Consider the following 18,392-nt stretch of genomic DNA (forward strand, 5'->3'; position numbering starts at 1 on the left):
CAATGTCTGATTCGGGCCTTTGGCCTAGCAAGCCTCCTGACCTATTCCATAGTTCTTAAACTCAGCCGAAAGAGAGTTGCACAACTGTTGGTAGCAGCTATCAACTAAAGCCTGATTCACATTGGTATAAAATAGGCTGGAAGCTTTCAAACGGGAAGCTAAAGCTGAGATCCTTGCTTACTATTTTCTGCCTCTCTGTCCAAATTCTGTACAGCTTGCTGTCTACTCAAATTTCACTCCAAAGTGTTGGTGCTTATGTGACTACATCTCTAGAAGGTTTCAACCATGTGGGTAACCACATCATGGACACAGGGGTATATATCACATAGGCTTAAGACCTGGGTAGAACATATATATCAGGAAGCACGTATGTGTCATAGAATCAACCAGGTTGGAAGAGATCTTCAAGATCATCCAGTCCAACCTAGCACCCAGCCCTGTCCAATCAACTAGACCATGGCACTAAGTGCCTCATCCAGGCTTTTCTTGAACACCTCCAGGGACGGTGACTCCACCACCTCCCTGGGCAGCCCATTCCAATGGCAAATCACTCTCTTTGTGAAGAACTTCCTCCTTACATCCAGCAAGGTTCATTTGCCTACAGCTGAAACTAGCATAATTGTGGATTAGTTTCAACTACAATTTAAAATACAAGTTTTGGAAGGCAAAAATATGTAAATGTGTCAAATGTTGGCTAATGTAAGTACTATGCACAAACCAGACACTCATAAGGCAAAGTAGATTTCAGTACACAAGAGGAAAATGAACATACGTGAGCTTTCTTTCCAGCTCTCACAACTAATTTCTCTTTATAGAGATCACTTCTTTTACCCAAGCAACAGAGGAAGAGGTTTATGTTCCTGTAAAGTGACCACAAATTCACTTGGTAGTTTGGGAAAACATAAGGGTTTTAATCTTAAAAATCCCATTGTTTCTCAAATTCATGAGTTTCAGATTAGTCATAAACCAAAAGATCTTGGTGACAAAAAAAAATTGCTTGGAGAACAAAAAGTAATTAAGTACCTGCACAGAGGAGGTCTTGGCAGGGTACAGCATAATTCACAGAAGGCCTTTCTCAAATGTTTATATGTAAGCTAAATTAAAGCAATTCATGTACATGCATTCCCAACAACACTTAAACTATAATTTTCCTCCTGTGCAGTATCTGTCCACTGACTACTGTTAAATTTCCTATGGAATGAACTCTCTCATTATGAGCTGATTGGTCTGGCACAGTTCCAGAAGATGTGGCTTTACACTCAACACAGTTTCTATTCTGCATTTATAAACCGAGGCTGTTCGATTCTACTCTGCCAGAACCAAGCACTCCAACTCTGAACATGAGGCTAACCCAAACCATGGTTTCTTCATTTGTAAATATATTTATAGAGCAGTGTGGTGACTGTATTGTACATGTTGCATCAGTTGTCTTCATAGTCTTTTCTTACCTCCACAACTCCATGATGAATAGATGTATACTGCTTTTTCTTCAGCATCACCAAAGTAATGACAATAACTGTTGCTATGACAACACCTCCCACCATTAGTCCAATGATGGCACCTTTATTTGAACCCACATCTTCAGCAAAGAACACCTACAAAAGAAAAATACAGTGGCTAATCAAAAAGTTCAGTGACTCTTTGGCTAACCCATCTGTGTGTTACAGCAATACAAAGCCCACTGAAGTATCAGTAATTACACAGCATTGCACGTTACCCTAATTATTCAACACTGGATCTCTGTATTATAAAGCTCTCATAGTTGGAGAAGAGTAATTGGGAAATCTGTGTTGCTTGTGGTATAGTGGTGCTGTGGCTAAGGAAAAATCTCATCTTAGTGTCTTTGAGTCTTAGATAGTAGCTGCTTTGTCTCCTTGGGTAAATGAGTCAAGCTAATTGCAGAATGACTGACAAGCTTGTAGAGGATCAACCGGGGAAGCATACAGATGTACTTACTTTTAGAATGCTTTTCATGAAAGTGTTCATAAGTCTGTATCTGTGCAGCTTGTTTGGACTATGCCTGATGCATTTCTTTAATTAAAGTGCAGTGAAGACCTTTAGGACAATAGCGACCCTTGCACACAACCAATTGTGAGAAAATTCTCACATCAAAGGGTAGGAGTCCAAAAACCACAAGCATGCCAGCTGAAGTGGCCACAAAATTCTTGCAGGTTAAAGGGAGAATGAGTTGTACCTATACTCACGTGAGACCTAGACAAGATGGCAGTTGTATGAAAAACAGAAAAGATCCACTTGAATGATGTGTACTGATAAATCAGATTAGTGGACAGCAAAGTGTTTTATTATGCATTTAATAGAATTGAGTTTCAGCAACAGGAGCAGGTATGGAAAGTAGGTAATTGTTTTCACTGTCCTGCCTTGTAATCAAGGAATATGCTGGATTATTTTACATCTATGCATACTTTTAAAACCTTTTGTCTGCTTGTCAATAGTGGGCTTTTATTCATTTTAACTAAAATGGGAAAAAGGATTAAAGAATATATTACATTCACAGAATTCCAACAGTATCTCACTCCAGAAGACTAAATATTTCTATAAGGATTTAACAAAAAGGCAGAGGGAAGCAGGAAACCAGCTGAGAATGATAATGAGCTGTATAACATTTGTAGTCCTTAAGAAACACAATCTTCCTCAGAGAGAAAGCATTCCACATAAATACTTCTATAATTCCTAGTTGTAAGAAGTTAAGAATTCAGTGTAAAGTACACACAATGGGCAGCGTTGCCCCAAGTTCATGTAAAGTAATAATGCCTTCTATCAATTTTACCTGCCCAGGCCTGAAATTCGAATACCATAATATTTCAGAGCATTGTGAAATGCCCCAGCTAATACCCATGTGCAGCAGAGGAAGGCCTTAAGCACTCTGAGCCATATAAATCAACTTAATATACAGTTAAAATGTGAACATTCATTGAGGAGAAAACAACTGCAATTTCACCTTAGTTCACAAGTTTGTGTGCAAAACACATGTGGCTGAATTCAAAGTAATATTCTGTGGAGACTGTCTCAGTAAATCCTACCAGGGCACAGGAGAAGGAAAACGCAGATCTAAGTATTTTCTGATTACTGCTTTTGAGTTAAAGCTATTGAAGAAGGACATCGGGTAGGATATGGCATATCATAAACAAGCAATGCCCTGTAAGGTATCAGTCACTTTCTGAGTGATATCAAACTCCATGCTCAGTCTCAGCTGAAAAGACAACCTAAAGAACACCTTACTAATTTTTGAATAGTGGTTGCACCTGTCAGTAGGAACTATGGCATAAAATGCTTTAAAAAGCCACAAATGCCCCATTTAAAACATGACAGATTAACCAAGTGCAGGAATTGCAATGCATTCCCTGTCAGCCACCATGGTAAGCGTAGGTTTCAGCACCAAACTGCTCAGAATAGCATCAAATCACTTAAGCATTAAAAGGTGCTGCTGAAAAGGGCCTCTGACACAGGATCAATAAGTACTTTGTCTATAACATGTTCCTGCAAGGTCCTTTGCCTCAGTGAACTCTATGGGTTTACACCATCAGGATGTTTAAGACATCTGAGCTAAGCAAGTCAGAATTTCCCAAATTAGTGCTAATGCATTTTGGATTAAGCTCATCAAACTGGGAATTCTCAGTTCTTGGCATCAAAGTGATGGCAGAATATCTTTTCACACTGTGATTGCCTCGTTCAAATGCAAATTTGAGTCCCATGTTAATTTTAATTTTCAGCACTACTTAGCTTTAAGAATATATTAAGAAAAATGCTTTCAAGTTTAATATCAGGATATTGAAAAGTCACGGGCCTGAAATCTCATCAAGTAATACACCTTTACAAAAGAGGAAGCAGAAAAGGTTTATAGTCAGTCAACACTGCTGTATGGGTTCTTCATTAAGGGACTGAGAAAAGCTTTTAGACAATGCTGCTTCTTTCTTACATTGCTTTTGTTTGCTATTTTTGCATTCATATGAAGCACAGTTCAGATGGGTGACAGTATGTTGCTCCTATCTGCCCTTCATCTGTTAATAATTTAACATATGTTAAAGAACAAAATGCACAGATATAGTGAAGTATAAATTAAAATTAAAGCCAGCTGAGAATCTCTTCTTGAGCAGACAGTCTTATGGAAGGTTATGTTTCATGGAGTTCAGCTTCCTTCATGTACCACCACCATCTGTTTTGCCAGAAAATTATTCTATTCTGGAAACAATGTCACTCTATTTCTTGCTGCACCAAGCTTGCATGTCTCCATCAAGCAGGGTTTTTTTTCTTTATTGAACTTACTTAGCATTTTCCTTCCTCTGGATCTCTTCTCTTTAGTTATGTCATAACAGATGGACTGTGGGACAAGTATTACTTTTACAACCTTTATGATCATGTATAGTCATGTGGCAGTGAAAGGGCAGGGACTGCCAGAATTTCCTCTCATGTGAGACTTGATGGTTTTTCAGCCTCTCTGTTCAAAGTGTTTCAAGATTTGCTCTCATTTAAGAGAGAACCAGGAATATCATCACCTCTTCACATGAAAATCTTTTCAGTAGGCACTTTTGACATCTGTATCACCTAGGGCAAATGTGACCCACTAGCTCAAGACTGAATCAGCAGCATTTAGAATCACAGAATCAGTCAAGGTTGGAAGGGACCATAAGGATCAGTTCCAACCCCCCTGCCATGGGCAGGGACACCCCACCCTAGATCAGGCTGGCCAGAGCCTCATCCAGCCTGGCAATAAACACCTCCAGGGATAGGGCCTCAACCACCTCCCTAAGCAACCCATTCCAGGCTCTCACCACTCTCATACTGAAGAACTTCTTCCCCATGTCCAGTCTGAACCTACCCGCCTCCAGCTTTGCCCCTTTCTCCCTAGTCCTGTCGCTACCTGATTGCCTAAAAAGTCCCTCCCCAGTTTTTTGTAGACCCCTTTTAGATACTGGGAGGCCACAATAAGGTGACCTCAGAGCCTCCTCTTCTCCATTTGTATGTGTAGAAACCACTGTTTGAGCACTCACCAGCTTTTGATGATGAACTTCATATCCTGAGTCATGTCGGAACTCCGCATCCATCTTCACTTCAGATATCTCTTCTGTTTTAACGTTGGTCAACCCAGAACCTGCATTGCACCACAGTGACACTTAATTAAACTCAATGAGTCAGTTATACTCTGCTTACCTTCACCACTACAAGAACGGAATGGTATCACTGACGTGGAGGAGGTGTGAGGCAATGTGAAAAGGAACTGGGAGGAAAGTGAGGTACATCTGATATTTCAGTCCTGCTGAGGTGACACAGAATGAGCTGGTAAAATTTCTCCTCTGTTAAGCACTCCTTAATACACTGCAGCTATGTTGGGACAAGCATCAAAGGTTTTCAGCATGAAACACCATAAGAACGAAGCTGTGAGGGACAAACAGAGGCCTCCTGAATTGGCTCAGAGGATGCAGATAGATCTGCTCTGACAGCCTCTTTAGCAATGTCAAGAAAATTTGGTATTTAAACTGAAATCTTTCTCCTCCCTAATCTCAAGCTGCTGTGAGGAAAAACACATATCTGTGGGTGTGAGGTGGGGAACCCCAGATACTCATTTTCTTGCTTTTTGTGATTGTACCTTTTGCACAAAGATGCAAAAATAAGAGTAATTGTCTGTGAAATCCACACAGTTCTTGCCTTTGGATTTCACGCTGCTCAGAATTAATATGGTACAAGTCTTGACTTCTGCCTGAGAGATGGTAACTGTCTCTCTTGATTATAAACATAAAGCAAGCAAAGCAGAGCGTGCAGTGATTGTAATTGTAGATAGCTTGAAGTCCTCTTCTGCCCTTATGTAAAGAGGAGATGCTCCACTTGTCTAGCTGGAAAGGACAGGACTTGGAAAATAGCCTTAGGAGAATGAGCCAGACTTGCAACAGTGAAAGAGTGCTTTGTACGTGTGGATCTATGAATGGTTTGTCCTGAAATGCTGGCTCTGGCCTATAGAGAACATACGGTATTCATGTAACTGCTTATTTTCCGTCTCAGTATCAACTGAGTGACATTTATATTTCTTAGAGGTACAAACACTGCATAAACATGATGTCTATGAGAAGTTATTTCCTCACCCTAACGTGGTAAAAACTGGTTCACATTCCTTGTCTATATTTGTCTTAGCATTTTATCACTCCAACTCCTCTCAAATTCCTAGTATTTTGGGCTGACCTTAGGCTCTGATGCAGCAGAAGAACCTCTTCTAAAATTCTGGGTACTACTGATTGCTCTTGTGCTCCACCACCTCTCTAGACTCTAAATAAATTCTTGAAGACTGCCATGTGCCAACAACCTCCACAGTCTAAAGCAGTACTCAATGCAAGAATTATTGCTCTTCTGTTGCTTTTGAATGTGCAAATTCTTTTTTCATTAAATGCTGATTTATTTTTGTATTATGAGTCAGCAAGAATAGACCTTCCCAAGAGCTCCTCTGGACTATATAGACAATCTCATTCTGAGGCTTTGATCTTTCTTTTCACACTAAACCATGCAAAGGAGAGAACAAGAATCATCTTCATGCAGTAAAGTATTTATGGTTATTTTCTTCAACAATCTGGCTGCATCATAAACTCTACCTTAGTATATGTCTTTTTTTTAATGGAATAAAGCACTTGAAGATCTCAAATGTTTCCACCAAGCATCTGATTTTTGATGCCATATTACAATGCTGACAAGCAGTTTCTGACATTTATGTATGAGAGACTATTTCTAAACTCAAGAACTGTGACATCCTTAAGGAGTTGCAGTTTGAAAACAAACCATGATGTTCTGTCAATGAAATGCAAGATGCAATGGAGATGAAGGAAATAAAACACACATGGTACTGAAAAGATGTTTCTGACCTTGAAGCAGTTATGGCTAGTTTTTTTAAACTAAGAATATAATTTACTCTCCTTTGTGCATCATTGTGAAGGAGGCCCTACACTTGCGTCGGTGGAAAGTAAAGAAAACAAGAATGTATATCTGGCTGCAGAGAGGCTTGTGCCTCTTCAACTCTCTCACTGTTTTGGTTTTAGGATTAAAAGAAGAGGGGTTAACAACAGTGGAACAGCAGTGCTTCACACAGATTAAATAGCTAGAGGCAAAAGGGCTTTCCTAGGATTTGATTTGCTCCCCACAGCTGCAGTGGACAAAGAGGTGGCTGCTCCATGGCCACATATGTTTCTCCTTAGACACACTGACAAAAGCATCATGTGGAAACTCTCCCAAGGCCTGAGAGACCACACAACTTTGCTACTACAGTTAACACATTCACTAAAGCTATCCTATTGGTTAGGATATACTCTAATTGATAGGATATATGGGAGCTCCACCTGTGAAGAATCAACTGGTTTTTGCTGAGGGAAGCCCTGCCTCCCAAACCTCTTAGAGGTCACTAGAAGAGTTAGGAAGAGTATGGGAAACTGTGATCTGGCTTGGAGTGAATACGGATTTTCAAAAAGCCTTGGGGAATGTCCACAATTGAAGTTCTGGCAGAAACTAGAATGGCAAGGATTAAGAGGGGCAAGTCCTGCATAACTTCCCACAACTGATTAAAAGATAAGAAATTAAGTGGAAACACAGCCATTTTTCACACTGGAGGAAGGTTACCAGCAGGGTCTCACAAGGATCTGTGCTGTGCTGTTTGTAAAGTGACCTGGACAAGGAAGTGACTAGTGACATGACAAAGTTTACTGACAAGTAAATTAAAGAAAGAATGAAAGACTACAAAGTAAAACCAGCTACGAAGAACTGCAGAAGGATATTACAAATTCTGAGTGCACAATAAAAGGGAGATGGTACTCAATGTTGATACAATGTGAAGTAGTGCTTACAGGGATACACAGCCCTAACTATACATACACAATGACAGACTCTAAATTATTTGTTTCACCCAGGACAGAGACCTTGTAGTCACTGTGGGTTAACTCCCTGTGGGCAGTTGGAGCAGCCAGTAATGCAAAGAGAAAGCAGGGAGTGACTACAGAGGAACAGAGAAAACAGAAAACATTGTTACACCACTGCATAAATGATGCATCCTCATTTTAATTCTGGCTATCCATTCTGGTCACCTCGCCTCAAATGAAGACAGAGGAACTAGAAAAGATACAAAGCAGGGGGAGACAGATAATCACTGGTATGGAATGGTTTCTGTACAGAAAGGACTAGACAAATCATCAGTCTACACACAGCCAAGCATTAATGCTACAGAGATCTGTATGACTGTGAATGAAAAGGAGAAAGTCTACAGGAAACAGTTACTCATTACTTATCCAAAGAAAGTACAGTACATCAACACTGCTATGACACAGCACATTAAAAACTAACAAGTGTTTGTGTATATACAAATGTACACAGTTTGTCACAATGCAGAACTGGATTGTGTATCTCACTGGCACAAACCACAAGGATGTTCAAAATACAAATGAACAAATCCCAAGAAGAAAGCTTCATGCAGGGTCACTAAACTTAACAGTGAAAATACAATTTCTAGTCCTGGAAGGCTATGAAATCCTAGCTCAGTAAAAGTGCCAGGAGCACAAGACAGAGGTGAAGTATGTAAGTATCCTGGATGTAGCACTTTTAGAGGCAGGATAATGGGCTTGGGTAAGTCTGCTCTCAGGCTCTGAACACTTTCAGTGAAAGCAAGCTATGACAGATTAAGACAATGGGTCTTTGTCAGCTTCCGTTAGAGGCAAATGCCATAGGTAGGAGTTACAGCAGCATATCGGGAGGAGGAACTGACCAGAAGCCTTCATGTCAGTGAGTGATAGAGGATGGTAAATTGATTAGTAGTGTCAGCTGCTAGAAAAACACAGACTCAGGCCTTCCTAAAGCCACAGTTATTTGCATTCTCTTCACTCCTCCCATTGCCATCAAACAGCAGCACAGAAGCCATACTTCAGAATGCAGCAGATGAAACACTCTTTTCCTTTGAGATAGGGTAGAATGTCTTTGCTTATGAGCAAGGTCTACTGGTTAACTTGGTCTTATTCACCAATCCACAAAAATACCATGGCATCTGAACACAAAGTATGACCTGATATTAGAAAGTTAAGATGACAGACTTGTCAAAACTTGTCTTTGACAACTAACATAAGAAAAACGCAAGAAACAGGAAAGTATTTTGTTTCACTAACAAATCTGATCAGCAATTACTTCTTTCCTACTATCTCCCTTAGAAGTGAGGAAAAAAAACCTTTTAAAAGTACAACTAAGGTAAACTGGAGGTCTTCTGCAAATAATTGATTATATAGCAAGAGACTCATGGACCTGTTCTGTTTGGAAGAGACCACTAAAGATCATCATGTCCAACCTTAAACCCAGCACTGCCATGTCCCTCAGCACTACATATACACAGCTTTTCAATCCTCCCATAAGACTTCTGATTCATAGTATATGGGATTTTTAGTTTAGCTGGAGAGAACCAGGAAGTTTTATGGGTTGATTTATCCCTGCATTGGATAGTGCTGGAAAAACAAGCCTGAGTTTCCAATGTTAATTAATGATTTCCGGATGCCACCAAAGACAGGACTGATCCTTACCATAGGACTTGAGTGGCATTTATATTTGAGGATACTCTGATTCCTAACTTATCTATGAATTAGGACTTCACTTTTGAAATTTGCCATCACCCAGATGTGACAGGTTTTGTTACTTTAAGCAGAAGCTACTTGAAGACAGAGGATCCCAGTAATGCTGGTGAAGGTACCATGAAGAGGGTGAAGAATGACAAGAGTATAACAGGCTAAAGTGTAATCTAGTTTAGGAAGAAAATCTGGGAGTGGGGGAGGTTGTCTATCCAGAAGTAGACTGAGATTCCTGTAAAGTTTGTATGTTTATTTACATCTCTTCAAGCAAGAGATACTGACCTATGATGTCACGTAGTCTAAGGGAGCAAACATGAGTATTGCTCATGAGGCAGGGCAAGGAAGTAAAGTGAATTGGCTGTTGACTGTGAGCATGCTTCTGTACTAGAATCAAATAACAAATATGAGAAAATTTCTTTTATATATAGATATATATATATGGGTTTATCTATGTCTTTTGCACCATATTACACTATAGAATTTAGACCTTCTGTTTAACAGATTTTACTTCCATTTTTTTCACTTTCTTTTCCTGGCCTAGATTTAATTATGATCCAGATTTAATTAAGAGCTAAGATTTAATTTTCAAAGGTAATAAAAGTTTTGGGAAGACTATCCAAGGTGTGTGAAAGATGCAAACAGCTAAGAGTTGTAAACAGGCAGTGCACAAACAGCCTGATACCATTCTACAAGCGTATGAAGAGAAGTTAGCTAAATAATAGGAACTTTAAATTTGACACTAAATTGTTATTTTTTCTTTACCAGGTCTAAAATGCATGACCCAAACACAAAAGTCAATATGAAAAAAAAACAGAGTGAGAGGAACAGCCTCACTGCAAATCCACAAATTATTAGGGTTTTTCTTTGGAATTATGTAAGATCTTCAGAAGTTGCAGTTCCCCATTACTTCCATTTAAAAATGCTGGTAAACATACCTGAACTTGCAATTCCTTAGAAGAACTGATAGAACTGTTTAGCCATCAAACTCAGGCTTAAGATTATCTAGCAAATTCCAACAAAATGAGCTAAGATGGGCTTTTAATTACATTGCTGTTAATTAGCAATATTAACTGATTTTATACACTACCTGTGTGCATGTACATACACACATACCCGAACGTCTGGAACTGCAGCACATGCAGACCTTGCTGTTCCTTGCCCTCAAAGGAGAAGAAAAATTAAAACAATGATATGGAATTAAAAACTACTCAAATAAAATAAACCTGAAATAGCTGCTTTGGGAAACACTTTATCCTCACACAGATGAGTTTTTCCTTCTATGTAAATATATATTTAGGATTTAAGAAAGATAAGAAAAAGAGGATACAATGAATTCCACCAAGGACATAAAAGGTGTACATTATCTACTACACTGCTTGTAATTGCTTCATCAACCAGTGAAATAACAGACTATCAAGATACTGTGATCTTGTTTTGTAGAGACTTAAAACAGTATTAGCTGTGCCTGTCATCTTCCAGTTACTTCTGGAGTTAAAAACTGCCTCAAGTGTGAAGCACAGCTGAAACTACCAGATCTGAATGGTCTCTACATAGAGAAAACCTGAAGTAGCACATTTAAGCAATAACTTAGATGCAGTAACTGCATTCAGAAAGAACTTTAACTCCATATCCATGGACTGCAGTAGCATGAATGAGAAAAGGTTTTTTGAAACATGGCCTGTTATGAGCACAGTTTATCTGGGTAAAGCTTCATCCCAAATAGAGTGAAAAATGAGAGCAGTGTTTGAGCAATTACACAGATAGACTGTTGCATGTTCTAACTAAAAGTCCAACTCCTGCTTCTATCTGACTCTAGGACTTTGCTCATATCACTGCCCACAAGGCAGTCGTATCCTAGGCTGCATTAAAAGGAATGTGTCCAGTAGGTTAAGAAGTTCTTCTCCTTGTGAGATGCCACTTCAAACACTATACCCAGTTCTGGTGTCCCCATCATAAGAAAGACACTGCTGTTGAAGCCAATCCAGATGAAGGACACAAAGATAATCCCAAGGGCTGGAACACCTCTGCTATGAGAATAGGCTGAGGGAGCTGGGGTTGTATCGCCTAGAGAAGACTCCTGGGAGACTGTACAGCTGCCTTCCAATACCTGAAGGGATCCTACAGGAAGGCTGTAGAGGACCTTTTCATAAAGGTGCCTAGAAATAGGACAAGAGAGAATGGTTTTAAGCTAAGGGAGAGAAGGTTTAGACTGAATCTTCGGAAGAGGTTCTTCTGTATGAGGGCAGTGGGACTCTGGAATATGTTGCCCAGGAAGGTTGTAGGTGTTCAAGGCAAGGTTGGATGAGGCCTTAAACAGCTGAGTCTAGCTCAGAGGCAGCCCTGCCCATGGTGGGGAGGTTGGAGTAGATGATCTCTAAGGCCCTTTCCAACCTAAGCCATTCTTTGATTTAATTTTGAAATGAAAAAAGAATAAAGATTGTACAGTCACTTATAGAGATCAAAATTAAGATTATATACTCAGTTTTGTAAGGACAACTCAAATATATTCAAGAAGTAAGTACTTTTAAGACTGCACAGAACTAAAACTCTGGTCTTGGAAGCTAGTAAAATGTGGTTCACTTATGCTTCACAGATGACTACAGGACTCTCAAGCTGGACAAAGTAGAAAATAACTGCAAAGAAAGAATATTATATATTAAAAGAAATAATCTTACCTGGAGCTTAGCATGACATAATGATTTTTTTGATACCACAGATTATTTACATGAGTGCAAACATTAAGAATCCAAACACATAAAATTTGGTAATGTTTCTGGCAATGCAGATGCTGAGCATACGCACATGTAACTTCAGTCACAGTTAATAACTACCTGATTTATAAAACAAAACAATGCAATGGGGGAAAAAATATCACTGATTATTTTTATTTGGTAGCTGTAGATAAGCTGGTTTAAGACAATTGTGCTGGAGCAAGTCCTGGCAATTTCTGACAATAACATCATAAATAATTCACTAAGCTGCTCTACGCCCTCACCTCGTACAGACAGCAGCAGATGTGATAATGATTCTGCAGAAGAGCTATTAGGTTTACAGAGCCTCTGTAGCCATGTAGGAAAAAAAAACAATCCCTCAGTTCTCTATAATGTAATAAAGACAGACATATGAGTTTTGAGTGGAAGGGCCAGAGACAGAGCAGCCTTACGTGCAACATCTCCTCAAAAGTAGTTTGTAAAAATCAACAGAGTTGGGAGAATGCAAGCTCCCCCAAACCAACCAACCACCAGCAAAAAAAAACCCAAACCCTCTACTATACTACATGGAAGAAGACAGTTAATATCATAATGTTCTTGCCCTGTGAATTACAGGCATCCTGCGAATTACATCACAGTTGTTAGTAGTCTATTTAACAGTTGCAGCTGTGCAACAGATCTACCCTGAACAGAGCACTGGTTACTTCCTTTGTCACCCTGAGTTTCAGAAAATCTGCTGACTGTAAAGCAACATCCTTTCTCATAGCAGGTTTCCTAATCTTGTGTTTGCACAGATCAGATCTGCTGAATTAACACGAGTGAAAAAGAGCTTGCTTATGGGTATCATAATGTGTTTTTTACACATGTCTTTGTGCATGTGTCCATCTCTATACATACATGCACCTGCACACAAAGAGAAAAAGGTTACTGAAAAACCACACGTGCAAAATTTAGCTGCCATGAATTGAATGTTCATCATGAAAAGATGACCTCTGGGGCACAGGGGAAGACAGAAACATTAGAAAAAGCTATCACAGTGAGGCTATCAAGTGAAGCAGTATTCTTTCTACTGGAAGCTCTTCCCACAGAAGTTTTCAGGCTGGACTGAAGCCTTCTAATGGCTCCCTGCATGACACAATTTATAAATAGCAAGAAATACACCATACATCTCTTAACGTTTAGTGTTGCACTAAAAAACAGCTCACTGATGACTGCTAAATAGATCTAGATAATTTCCTTCCCTCTAACCTTTTACTATCTCCATTTACTCCCTTTTCAGGAAAGAGAGGACAAGAAAGGGCGTAATTCTTATTTTTGTTTCCTGATTTGTGAAGTAAAAAGTGGAAGGACAGTGTATGGAAGCACTAGGCTTCATTTCAAGTATCTGTGTGAATCACACAAATGTTCTATCTATACTAGGAAACAGGGGGCCCTACTCTCTTCTTGGGACTGTTGCAACTCAGATTCAAGTTAAAGCTTCAACTGCTGGTAGCCAAGGTGAAGTGCAGGAGAGGCAGGGCTCTGGACTATGTAGATGCTTGAAACCTGTGTTTTAATAAAAAAATTTCTGCTCTATGGATCAGACAACTTCATATTTCCTGACTTCATTCATAGACTTCTGTTATTTCTTTCTTTTTTTTTTTTTTTTTTTGTTAAGAGAGAGAGCAATTTGGTGAAGTAACAATATTCTAGAACCATAAAATATACTAACAACTAAGTACTTGCTCTTCTTTTCTGCACTGTGACCAAATTACCTCTCTTTTGGGAAAGGGACAAAGATCTCCTGCATGATTTTGATCTACTTTTAAGCAAAACGTAAGAGTGTTGTGTAGGTGACATGGTAAAGAGAAAATGGAAGAGAACAAAAAGGAATGTGCTTGTATGTTTGTCTTAGTCCTATCACAGCCAATTTTCTTCAAGGATTTTGAACACCTACAAGTTGTTCTTTCCAGGCTTGGACTGTTGCAGATTAGAATCATAGAATGGTTTAGTTCGAAGTGACCTTAACTATCACCTAAGTTCCAAAGCCCTGGCCACAGGCAGGAACATCTTCAACTAGACCAGGTTGTGTTCAAAGCCCTGTCCAACCTGGCCTCGAACACTTCTAGAACTGGCTGATATGACACTTGCAGTTTCAGCATGAAGCAGCACGTCACCAACATTTGAGCAAAACAAGTAGAAGAACAAATTATGAAGTCAGGACTATAAAAAGGACACATCTTTCAGGTAATCAACAAGAATCTGAGCAATTAACACAAAATAGTAGAAGCAGTTGCACATATTAATGTACCTCCAAGTTCCTTGTTAATACTTTCTCATTTCAGAATAATATCCTTGTTTTCAGATGGGTTTTTTTTCCCATAAAGAGGAGCCTTAAATTGTAAAAGAACTGACTATCCCAAAGGGACAGTGTAGCATAAATGCCTAGCTTACTGTCCTGGACTCTGATACAGGCAGACATTGGGATCTTACCCACAATGTGACAGATAACAATTGCAACAAACCCCTCCTTTTTAAACTCCAACATAGAAATTGTATTTGGACTTAGTTGGTAAAACAAAGTTAAAGCACAGATTTTATTAAACCTACAGAATCTTTTTTGTATTTCACAATTTAAGTATCCACCTGTTTTTATCTATTCTTAATTTATGAAGCTACTCAAGACTGGTATCAGTTTTTCTGTTAAACTGAAATTTTGTCACAGATAAACTATTTTAAGAAGATAATGAAAAATCAGGTGGACATTTATTACTATAATTTATATCGGTAAGGATACATTTGCGTTAGTCTGGACCTGGTGATTAAAGATATAAGGAACTTCAGCACTATGAGGAATGGCAGACAGACAAAATGCATTTTGTTTCTTGTAAATATATATTGAGCTTGTGCCTATAAAGGGGCTATATCTCCATTTCACTTGCACATGTAAGACAATTCATGCTGTGAAATTTGGAATACAGGCACAGCAGTGACAGGTTTCAATCCCCCCAGTGAAGCAACCATCTCTCCACCCAGAGCAATGCAGCATGTGCCTGTTCCAGACTGGAGGGATTCACTCTGTGCACAAAGCAGATCTTGAGCTGTTGCAGCACTTAAATGCTCCACAGAAAGCAACAAAGGTGGCACAGGGCACTGGACAGCATTTTTGCACTTGAACAGAAAACTGAGAAACTATCCCATGTGATTTTCATACTGCAGAAGTCAGTTGTCACATGTTGGAAGATCAGTCACAGTCTATGCAAGTCATACGCTCAGTACTCTTTGTATCACCTCAACCAGCAAAGCACTCTGATAAGCTGGTGTAAAACACATCATTCCACTCTGAAACTAGAGGATAGCTGTGTGAGAAACTCCTGTCTTTAGAGAAGGAGCTCTGTTGTGTGTTTATGTGTGAAGGAGTAGATGGGAGAAGGGAGTATTCTCTAGTATGGGGGGTTGCATAGGGGTTGTAACAGATTTTACAAGGTGGCTTAAAATAGTTAACAGTCATGAACATTAATATTACAAGGAAATTGCTAGATGGAACTAGCATTATGAAATTCAGATTAAACACATTCATGTTTCATTTGTCGTATTTCTACTGCTCTTGGGGAAGAAATCTAATCCAGAGGGCAGAGATAACCCAGGATTGGTGGGATGTTCCCACATTCCATGATTTTGGCGTTGTTCTACAGCTATCTCTATACCTCTTTTCAGACTCTCTTCATAGAAAGGATTAAGCCTCTAAACACAAGTAATGACATTGTATTCTTAAGCCAGTGCTAGGAGCACATCACCTGATCAGCCTTGACATCTATTCCAACTGCTGTAACATAAGAGCTTTTTTCATATCCAACTGTAGTGATTTCTGTAGTCAGTAAACACTGGAGAGGTGAAAGACTTAAATACACTAGGAAGGTGTTATCTTTAATGCTAGCTAGTGGGGGAAAAGATGAATGGAAAAAGAAAACGGACTGGTAGGTTGGATTTGGTCTTAAGAAAAAGACCACAATGATGATGTGACACTGAATTAATTCCAACCCTAAAATATACCAATCTAGTCTTGTTGTTTGTGGGAGAGTAACCTCTTCTGAAATAAGAGGCTGCTTGCTCTTAACGGACTCTGCTATTTCTAGATAATCCTAAACAAAAGCGAGGAAAAAAAAACAACATAAAAAGAGTCATTATGAAAAGTAAGCTTTTACTTCTGGAAATTGGATTTGTCCAATTTAAGTTTTCTAAGCATCTGCTGTTACTCTGAACTCAGTAGGAAGACAGAGATGCTTACAGAGAGCAAATTACCCCTCTCTGTCCTAAAATGAATAGACATATAGAGGGGAGAATGATGCATACATGTTTAGATATCTGGAGTTAGCAAAGCTAAGTATCATAGCAAAAAATCTTGACATCCTCTGCAATTCTAAAATTGCATGCATTAATTCTTTATTAGCCCTAACTTCCAAGAAACTGTACAGAGGATTTGACATTTCTGTCATACTTTCCCAAATGCAAAGCACTACGTGGCACTGTGTCCATTGCCTCCTGCACCTGCCAAAGCACTATTAGTAGAAGGGATGACAATTTGGATCCTACTCCCACTTGAAGCAGACATCCTAAATTCCCTTGACACAAAGCACTCACAGGCTGATGCGGGGTTGAGTAGGAACACTTCCCTGGTTTGTGGCATAGCACTGTGTTTTAAGAAAGGATCATTCCAAAGGATAGGTGATCATTTCAGCTCAAGCAGACCACATGCATGCTGGAAAAACACAGGTTAGGTGAAAGCCATGCAAGTTAAATACCTGGTCGTGTGGTGAGTCCTCTGTCTGCAGCTGGACGGGCATCCACTGGTTCAACTGAGCATGTGCAGAAAGAAAAAAAGCAATCAAAAAATAAACAAAACCTCCCAAATGGTAAAGTCAACTGCTCCTCTGTTGCAAGAGAAGAGAGATACCGCAAAAGAAAAGTCAACAAAGCAACAGTCAGAAAGGATCTGACTTCAGTTAATCCTGGAAATAGAAGGAAGGGATAGTTGTGACTTCAAAAGGAAAGCTTCACAGCTCAATTTTACATCACATTCTTATTACTGCTTCAGGTGAGAAGCCATCAAGATCAGAGTGTTTCTGTCTGGAGACTGAAACTATGTTCATCACGTGAAAACTTTTTCCAGTTGTCTCAGCAGAACTGGCACCATGAGTTAGCTCTTGCAAACAGTCTAGGTCAGTGATGACTTAAAAATCCACTGAATCCTGAGTGCTTTTTACTTTCCAAAGAGATTCTTCAGAGCACTAGCTAGAAGGTTAAAAAAAAAAACCCAGAAGTAAAGCACATTTTGAAAATAGTATTTCACCCTGATATGCTGTGGTTTGTAGACAGTAAATTTGCCTCCTCATTTTTAAGAGAGAAGCAAAGGAGAATACCACTTTCTACCCAATTCTGTGTCTGTCATCCAGTTTTAAACTCCATATTACTGTACTAAGGCTTTACCAGCTGAAACCTAAGATTGATGGAGTTCACTGGCATTAAGAGAAAATCTGATCTACAAAATGTTTAGAGCTGAGTCATTACCTCCTGCTTTAGGTTCTCAGAGAAGTTCATTAAACATTCAGATTTTTTCTCTCTTCTTTTCTTTCTTGGCTGGTGGTCTCTAATACTGTTGCCTTCCTTATCTACTCAAGTGCCAGTGTGAGAAAGAAATTAGACTGAGATGTAAAAGTTTTCAGAATGTTAAAATTCAGAGTTAAAAAGGTATTCTCATTCATCTGAATTTCAGGATTCAATTATGAATGTTCTGATCACCACATCAACATAGGAGACTTGACAAAAGCGCAGTTCAGTCGTGAACTGCTCACTACACTCAGCATCAGAAAACCATGCTAACTGCTAACCTGGTGACACTGCTGGACTTCCACTGGGGGATTGCCTATCTTCTTAGGAAGTCTCTGTCATTTGCTCAGTGTTCCTGTGGGTGTGACAAACAACCTGCCATGCTTGTGAGGGCCCATGTGACACTCATGTCCTTTGTACAAAGGACATGAGTGCATTAGCTCCTGCCTCTGGAAAACAGCAGCAAATTGGCTTTACAAAAGCTACAGACCAGAACTGTATCTGC

At 39.3% G+C, this 18,392-nt stretch overlaps 2 protein-coding genes across 3 annotated transcripts in view; one reads left to right on the top strand and one right to left on the bottom strand.

Annotated features, from left to right (window-relative positions):
• The window catches only part of GABPA (GA binding protein transcription factor subunit alpha), a 92,854-nt gene that overhangs the window by 68,480 nt on the left and 5,982 nt on the right, over positions 1–18,392 (top strand). The gene's annotated exons all lie outside the window — the stretch shown is intronic.
• Positions 1–18,392, bottom strand: part of APP (amyloid beta precursor protein) — a 216,158-nt gene that overhangs the window by 7,081 nt on the left and 190,685 nt on the right. For both annotated transcript variants that reach the window (XM_064152349.1, XM_064152350.1), the window contains 3 exons: positions 17,083–17,136; positions 5,010–5,110; positions 1,449–1,595 (listed from right to left, as the gene is read on the bottom strand). In XM_064152349.1, the coding sequence (XP_064008419.1) occupies positions 1,449–1,595; positions 5,010–5,110; positions 17,083–17,136 (302 nt within the window). The remainder of the gene's footprint in view (positions 1–1,448; positions 1,596–5,009; positions 5,111–17,082; positions 17,137–18,392) is intronic.

Source organism: Pogoniulus pusillus, chromosome 12 (genome assembly GCF_015220805.1).
Source record: "Pogoniulus pusillus isolate bPogPus1 chromosome 12, bPogPus1.pri, whole genome shotgun sequence".
In the NCBI taxonomy this organism is placed as follows: Eukaryota; Metazoa; Chordata; class Aves; order Piciformes; family Lybiidae; genus Pogoniulus; species Pogoniulus pusillus.